The sequence below is a fragment of the Echinops telfairi genome, unplaced genomic scaffold (assembly GCF_000313985.2).
Source record: "Echinops telfairi isolate 266 unplaced genomic scaffold, ASM31398v2 ScPeMD7_4225;HRSCAF=4972, whole genome shotgun sequence".
Taxonomy (NCBI): domain Eukaryota; kingdom Metazoa; phylum Chordata; class Mammalia; order Afrosoricida; family Tenrecidae; genus Echinops; species Echinops telfairi.
Genome location: NW_022108124.1, coordinates 20,633,769 through 20,642,667, shown reverse-complemented (window position 1 = coordinate 20,642,667; position 8,899 = coordinate 20,633,769). Strand labels below are relative to the sequence as shown.

Genomic DNA, 8,899 nt, shown 5'->3' with positions numbered 1-8,899 from the left:
GGGGAGTTTGAACTGCACACCCTAGGGGTGAGGCTTACAGCAGAGTGGTGGGCGTTTGGGCACTTAGGAGGGGCGAGTCCTGCTTAAGGACTCAGTCCTGAGCGATTCTCACAGGCCTGACAACCTGTTCGCTTCCTTCACGAACCCTTCACCATGGATCTTGTCTGTGGGTGCTGGGCTCCCCCGGAGTTCACCTGGAGAACATTAAGACAACACTGCAGTTCAAGCTGCCCTGAGGGGACTGGAGAGAAACGTGCCTCTAGGAACTGAGGAAACATCGATTGACATGTTTTGACAAATCGACAAAGCACTGGAAGCAATAACTCATCCATGACAAGAGACTTGGGAGACGGCTACTTGCCATCTGAATGGAAGAGATCCCTATTTGTGCCCGTTCTACAGAAGAGTAACCCATAGAATGCAGAAATTACTGCACAGTATCATTAATATCATTTGTAAGTAAACATTTGTTTAAGATAACTCAGAAAAACAGTTGGAGCAGTATATCAACAGATAGCACCCCGAAATTCAAGCCAGATTCAGAGGTGGACGTGGAACAAGGCATATAATTGCTGAAGTCAGCTGGATTTGTTTCCAAGCAGAGAATACCAGAAGGATGTTTACTTGTGTTTCATTGATGCAGCAGCGGCCTCAGCGGTGTGGGTCAGAACACGCTCTGCATAACACTGGGACGAGCGGAGCAAGCAGAACACTTGGTTGTGCTCAGTGCAGCCTGCCCCTACACGAAGAGGCAGTCACTCGAGCAGGGCAAGGGAATGCTGCCTGGTTTAAAATCAGGACAAGAGTGTTGTATCGGGTTGTGTCCTTTCACCGTAGCTTATCCAGTCTGTGTCCTGCGTGGTTGGTAAGAGAAACTAGCCCGTGTGAAGAGGAACGTGGCATCAGAATGGGGAACGATCATGAACACCCTGTGATACGCAGATGACAAAACTGCTTACTGAAAGCAAGGAGGCCTTGAGGCCCGGCTGGTGATCACAGATTTCAGCCTTTAGTATGGATCACAGCACAATGTAACGAAAACTAAAATTCTTACAACTGGACCAATAGCTAACATGTAGGGTAAGTAGAGAGAGATGGAGGCTGTCAGGGATTACACGTCATTGGGATCCACAATCAGTGCTCATGGAAACAGTAACCAGGTGTCTAACAGTGTAATGCATTGGGCAGCTCTGCACAAGACCTCTTTACGGTGTAAAAGAGCACGCTGAGGGCTGCTGTGATTTGACCTTCAAGCACATTATGTGCTTGTGGAAGCTGGGCAGTAAGTATGAGCGACGCTTTTGAATGCTGATGTTGGTGAAGAATATTGCAAGTACAGTGAGCTACCAGAGAGAGAGGAATCTGTCTTTGAAACAGTTCTGCTATGATGTCACTTAGAAGTGAGGATGACAGGACTTCATGTCACATACTTTGGTTGTTTTATCAGGAAAGATTACACAAGACAAACAAAACAAACCCACTGCCATTGCATCTGTTCAGATTCAGTGACCTTGTCGGATGGTAGAGCTGCACCTTTGAGTTTTCAAGTTGATAACTCTTTACCCGACAGCAGTCTCATCTTTCTCCCATGAAGCGGCTGGTGAGTTCGAACGGATGATCCTGCAGCAGGCAACCCAAGATTAGTCCATGGAGAGGGCCATCATGCTTCGTAGAGGGTCAGCAAAAATGAGGAAGGCCATCAAGGAGATGGAGCGACACAGTGGCTGACACGTCAACACTGTGAGGCCGACGCAGGACGAGGCAGTGTCTCATTCTGCTGTGCGCACGGTCGCTGAGTTGGCGCCGACTGAAGAGCACCTGACAGCAACAACAGGGAGCCAAGTTACCGGGGAAAGCAAAAACCCGAACTCTGCCGTGCAGTCGGTTCTGACGCGCAGTGGCTCCATGGGGCAGAGTAGGACTGCCCGCGTGGGTTTCCGAGACTGTGAAATCGGAGCTCTGGTGGCACAGTCGTTACCCATTGGGCTGCAAACCACAAGGTCTGCAGTTTGAAACCACTAGCAGCTCCGAGAGAGAAAGGTGAGACTTACTACTCCTATAAAGAGTTCGTCTTGGAAACCCGTAGGGGCATTTCTATCCGGTCACTGTGAGACAGCTTTGACTCCATGCCACTCAGCGAGTGAGTGAGTGGAATCTTTATGGAAGTAGATTTTAAGGCTTCTCTAAACCCCATGGAAGAACCTCTGTAAGACGGGCGTGAACTGGCAGCAAAGCAGGGTCATCCTGCGTGGGACTGCAGAGCGGAGCACAGGCAGGAGTCGTCCAGGATGTAGACTGTCTGGTGGGGCATCGGCGACCTTTGTCTGAGAGGGCAAGCTCAGGCCTGGAGTCAGCTGAAACAGCCGGATGCCTGACAGTTGTACTGATGGTCCAAGTTAATATGTCAGAAAGAATGAGCGTCCAGCATAAACAGAGGAAACAGGAAATGAGAATTTTGTCTTAAAGGTGATACACTAGCTCTGACACCTTCACTACAAAAAAGTTGAGTAGGTCACACAGTATTTCCCCACTGACATACGCATTTCTGCACAGTCCAGCGGAACAGGGAAATTTATTAATGTCTCATTTTCCACCCACATTTCCCAGAGGTTATACTTCATTCTTATCCTAACAGATAGGTGGAAAGCAGATAAAGCGAAGGAGCATGATTTTTATGGGGGGGGTGGGGGGGGGATCTATACTTTATGAGCAGTAATTTGGTTGGTTTGAGGGTTCTTATGGACAGGATAACTAAAATACTACCATTTGATGTTGATTTTGCCTATAAAAGATAGCCTTTGTCCAGGTTGTTAAACTAAGTTATTAACATCTCTCCAAGTATTGATTAGCTTATTTTTCATTAGATAGCCCAGTTATCTTGGCAAATATGTAAAATAGACTTAAAGACTATAAATTCTTGGAAATAATATATTAGAAAATGAGTTACATGTGGTACGATGAGTTATATTATTCAAAAGTTTTTAAAGTAGTTTTCCTACCTTTAATCAACCTCATTATGAGGTGGTGACTCTTACTACTTCTCAATTACTGCATTTTGCTTTCTTTTAGGGGCCACATTATCTTAGTTCCAGAGTTTACCCTTCCTTTGGAGTACTACCTAATTCCCTTCCTGATCATAGTGGGCATCTGTCTCATCTTGATAGTCATCTTCATGGTAAGTAAGTGACCTGTGCGTATTTTTAATGCATTATAAGTAGACAGAAAACCATGGCGAGATCTCATAAAATACGGTGCTTAAAACAAAACAAAAAAACATGGTGCTGATTGAAAGAAATTCCTCTCCAAAAAGTATATATTGCATAAGTCCATTTATATGAAGTTGTAGAAAAGCCATGTCTGACCTGAGTGGGGAGAAAATGCGAAGAGTGCTGTCTCTGGGCCGTGGGGGTAAGGAAGGGCTCCCTAGGAAAGGAATGAGGGAGCTTTCGGGGATGAGAAGACTGTTCTGTATCTAGATGAAAGTTTGGATTGCAAACTCTGTTTTTCTCTGAACTCAACAGATTGTCTACTTAAATTCTGTGTATTTCATTATGTGTAGGTTTTACAAAAGAGAAAAAAATATAAATAAATACCACACTCGAATTAGTGATATTCATGCTAAAGTATTTTGGGGGGAAGGATACAAATGTCTACACTGTACTTTGAAATACAATGTTTTTTAAAAGTTATTTATGGGTAGAAAGTAAGATGAAAGTTGGCTTATCTAATATTTAACTTAAGGAGCCCTGGTAGTGCAGTGTGAGAGGCTGTGGCAGTTTGACCCCCAGGAACCCGACGGGGAAAACAGGCGCTCTGCCCCTGTAGATGTGCCGGTTCCACCGTGGACACCCGTGGGGCAGCTCTGCTCGTCCCTGCAGTGTCCCTCAGAGCCACAACCAACTCCCCCTCGGGCTGCTTTTCTGACCATTTCATTAGACACCCTGCAGACGCCATGCAATGCAACCGCAAGCAGTGTCTGCGCAGCAGCGCTTTGTGGAGTGTGCTTTGTTTGGACCTTGTGTGGAGGTGCTCCTGAGGCCCTCTGCGTATAATGACTTATGCGCATAATCATCTGGGCAGCCAGGTGGGTTCTACTTCTTATAAATTACATTCCTAAGAAATTGTCTGTCTTGTCTGTTTTCAAATTGGTCGAACTGCACCTTCAGCAGCTGGAAACCCATGCTCCGTGGGAGGAAAGGAAGCTTCCTCCTCCGTGAAGAGTTACCGCCTCAGACAGCGGGCAGCTCTGCCCTGTCCCCTAGACTCGCTGTGAGTCGGCATGGGCTCGAGGGCAGCGATCTGGTCTCCATGTGCGATAGATGCTCTCTCCTTGCCCTTGCTTGTTCAGCCTTGCCAGTTCAATCTTTCTGAGAAGTAGTCTGTGGAGTCGCCTTTTCCTTTCGTTGAAGAAGGGTTCATCCTGTGCCTACAGTGAGTGCTAGGATCGTGGGACTCGCCCACGGACAGGGTGCGTAGACATCTTGAAGCCAAGTAGTTTCAATCCAGGGGGACTTCAGTTCTTTCTTTATCTTAATATGTTGCTTTGATTTCTGCTTTTGCTATTCTTTTAAAAAATTTACTTAAAAAATATATTGCTTTACTTCTTCTAGCTTGTTGAACTGTATGTTTATTAAATCTTTTCCAGAATATGAGCGTCGGTTATAATTTTCTCTCTAGAGTCATTTTGGCTGCATGCCACAACTGTTGACGCATGATACTTTTACTCTCATTGGGTTTTTTATTTTGTAATATAGAATGCTTCCTTACCATACTTAATGTTTCCATTCATGTGAAAGGGGAACTGGGCATAATCCCTGGCCTTTGTCTTAGAGGAAATGAAATGACTTGTTGGAGGGATCCCTGTGGTTAGGGCTCTACTTTGCCTCCATCTGCCCACTCACATCTTTTTCTCAAGCATCTAGAATCCAAGAGACAAGTAGATTAGAAGGCCCCTTCAGAAATTGAAACAGCAATTATGGTTTCTTCTGGGGTTTATAAATTAAGCAAATTTTTTTAAATTTCCAAAAACATAGTTTCTTTCAGTATTTTTTCCCCCTACTAATTTCTTAACGCAATTACATTTGTTGTAGAGCATGCGCATGGAGTCTGCTTGTGGTAAAAACTACCACGGCTTATAGCGCGATGGGCAGGCTGGGTGGCACCCAGCAACCCTGCAGTTCCCAAGTGCCCCCGTTTGTTGGGGCTGAGGAGAGAGATTGAGAGCCAAAGTGTGCTTGGTACTATCGAACAAGGGATTGTTAGGAGATTGGTAAGAACCCCCCAATAAAATGATTAATTTAAAAAACTCCAACTTATTAGCAGAATTCGGATTGGCTGACATGAGAAATACACCTACAGTAACTTTTCAGCCTTCAATCCGTGCATGCAATTGTAAAGTCTCTATTTTACCTCCTTTTGTAGGGCCAAGTTTTCATAACCCAATGTGAATTTTGCACTTACTAAAAAAATCAAACCAAACCCACTGTGTTGGATGCATTCATTCTGTCTCATGGCGACCCCACAAGACAGAGTGGAACTGCTGTGCTCTAGGGGGGCTTTCGGAGGCTGCACGTCTTTTTTTAAAAATCATTTTATTGGGGGCTCGTACAACTCATCACCATCCATCCATCCATCCATCCATCGTGTCAAGCACATTTGTACACTATCATTCTCAATACAGTTTCTTTCTACTTGAGCCCTAGGTATTGGCTCCTCATTTTTCCCTCCCTCCCTCCCTCATGAGCCCTTGACCATTTATCATCATTTCCGTGTCTGACACTGTCCTGTCCGGCGTCTCCAGGCCGTCTCATCTCTCTCTGGGGGGGGCTGGTCACTGCAGACTGCCCACATTGTAGCTGCAGCCCAGCCCTCACCTCCGGCCTCCCTAGGTTCCTTTTCATACTCAGCACTGTGTGGATTCCACCACACCATCCCCGTCGGACAGTCGCACTGCCCCCGGGGTTTCTGGGACGTCAGCGCACCCCGTAGCCCAGGTCACCACGGGCTCCTGAGACAATTCCAAGTGCTCAATGCCCCCTGCGTCTGTGTGAGTCTGCAGCGCACATTTTGCATCTAATTTGAGCTAAGCATTGCTGAGCGTATGAAGGTTTTACTCCAGCCAGTAATTCTCTCATTTTCTCAGTGATTTCCTTTTTTATCATTAATCAGGTATTAATTGATTTTTTCACTCAAATTATATTTTGTTTGATGCACCCACTTTTCTTTGTGTTATATTTTCAGGGTGTAGCTTTCTATCACTGTATTTTTTTGTCTTTGTCTTAATATGTCATTAAGGTTTAATCTTGTGTCTTACAAATAGCTTATTATTATTATTTTTAATCCAATATGATTGGTTAGTGTTGTTAGTACCATGAAGTGAATTCCAACTGGGTGATGACTCCATGTCCCTTTAGGCAACATTCAACCACATACACGTACGTCCATTGTCTCAAGTGGGAAACCAGTTTTCTTTTAAGTTATTTTCTCCTACCGGTTTGGACTCTGGGCCATCGCAGGGGTACAAGAACTGCAGGAGAGGGCATGGCTCTGTGCCTGGGGCCTTGGGCATTGCCCAGTGGCAGGCAGGTGAGAGGCAGGGCCAGCCCCTGCTGCTCAGGTGGGAGGACAGGCCGAGCTTGGAGGGCTGGGATGCTTGCTAGGTAGAGCTTGCACCCTCCTTGCCTGCTCCCGCTGACTGTGCCCTAGCTGCTGCCCTGCGGTGGCCACAGCGGCCACTGTGGCCCACTCTGGCTGCAGGGGCAGTTTCTGCGCAGCAGTGAGGAACCAGCCCCGTATGGTGGTCAATAGGTGTTTGTACAGGATTCACATCGCATGCCATTCCCGTCTGCACAGTGTAGTGGGTGTACAAGTGACACATGGTTCACTCGTGTTCCTGTCTGCTTTGTGCTTTTCCCCGACGCTTAGGATGGTAACTCAACTTTTCTCTTTCTCCCTGCGCTTCCTCCGCCCTCTCGCCCTGCTTCCTCCCTCCTCCCTCGTTCTCTCTCCTCCCTCTTTGTTCGCCACCCTGTTATTTCGCTGTTCACTTAGTGTTATCGTTCAGCTTCTCACAAAGTGTTTTTATTCAGTTGAATTATAATAAACGTATGTGCATTTACATTTGTCACACAAGCAAACTCAGCGGTTCTCTGAGGAAGGAATGCAGAAAGCGTTTCCCTGGAGTAGACAGCTGGAACCGCTGCGTATGGGGAAGGTGCAGTATGCTCTAGGGAGCTGGCGCCGAGCACAGTTTAAATACAGAAATATTGGGACTAACGAGTGCTTTTCTGATCAGTTTTTGCTTACAGAGCGTTGCTCATCAGTCACAAGCTCCCAGGAGGTTCAGGTGATAGACACTACATATTTTCAAAGAACTTGTTTTCTCAGTCTCCGGACATACTGGACTCAGCTTGGGTGAGCACTTTCAAGATTAGTTTTGCAGGACCTACTGTAAGGATTCTAAGAACACGGTTTGCAAAGGAAAAGGTCAGGCAGTGGGTTTAATGGAACAGATCCCCTGCGATCATAACCTGACCCTTACTCTGATTTTCCAAGCACCATTAAAAGTTTTTGTTCGAAAGTCTAGCTTAAGGATAAGAAACTGAAATAAGGCGGAAGAAAAAAAGGGGTCCAGTCTGGACCCAAGTCAGCCAGTTTCGTTATGCCAAATGGTTCAAGTGTGATGATTGCTCAATTTAGTAAATTTTGATGTATGAGGGATGTTCTAAAAGGTCATGGAAAATGTACATTCTGGAAAAACAACAACTATTCATGAATTTCTTTTCTTTTTTTGGACCAAGCTAAACTCACTACAGCTGTGGCAATTATGTAATCATTTGTCAATTTGAGAGGATTGAGAGTGAAGGGGTAGAGTTTAACCTGTCAGTCAGGTGATAGCCAGTGAGGTCTCTGTGTGGACATGGCCTTCTCCTGAGGATTCTGGGAACTCTGGTATCCCCCTCCCCTCGCTCTCCTCTCTCCACACTCCCTGTGCAACATGTCTGTGGAGAAGTCACAAGAAGCTACCCTGATGCAGCCAGAACCTCGGAGCTGAAGGAACCAGCACTGAGATGCCTCTACCGCCACTGGATCCACAAGACTTCCCACCCACTGGCCTGCGATCATCCTGCATTCAGCGTCATTGCATGTGTTTCCTGAGTCTGAAAAGGACTTTATAAATTGGTATTGGATATATGGACTAATATCGGACTTATGGACTTGATCTGGACTGGGCTGGGATGTTTTCTAAAGATTCAACTGTTGTATATAAAGCTTTCTTATACACATATGAGTGTGTATGAATTTTTTTTTTTTAGTCTACCCAGACTAACACAAAAGTGTCATATCACATCTGGACAGGAGCTAGTTTGTGGGAGGAAGGACGATAAGATCAGTTTGAAAAGAGCCCTTTTCAGAACAACATGATTCTGTGAGAATTGGAGCAGGAACAAGCATCAAATTTATTGTGACGCTTGGAGGGAAGAATGGGGGATTCATTGATGCGTGCGAAAAATTCATGAGGGCAGTGCCCCAAAGAAATCAAGAGTTTCCAAAGGTAAGCCTTGTTTTTATGAAAGGACACAGCAGTGCAGAAGATGCAGCCTCAGTTTGGGAGGAGACAGCCTGTTCACGGTCCAGTGGAGGAGGCCCAGTGGTCACAGCAGCACCAGGAGCAGGACCGTGGACATCTCCATTGGATCCGCTGACAGGAACCTGCCCGAGGAGTTGAGCAGACTTTATGCGCGAGGAGGGAGGAGTGCCGAACTCGTGAGCCCAGATCAGCTTCCGAGGAGCAGCACTTTCGAGGGGGATTTTCAAGTTCACTCTAAGTTCTGGCAGCGCAGCTAGGCAGCATTGTAACAGGATCAGCGACAACACCCTTGTCAAGGACGGAGGACGC

General features: G+C 46.1%; 1 protein-coding gene across 1 annotated transcript in view; it reads left to right on the top strand.

The window, feature by feature from the left end:
* The window catches only part of RNF13 (ring finger protein 13), a 45,879-nt gene that overhangs the window by 11,784 nt on the left and 25,196 nt on the right, over nt 1–8,899 (top strand). The window contains exon 3 of the mRNA XM_030886959.2: nt 3,070–3,175. Within this exon, the coding sequence (XP_030742819.1) occupies nt 3,070–3,175 (106 nt within the window). The remainder of the gene's footprint in view (nt 1–3,069; nt 3,176–8,899) is intronic.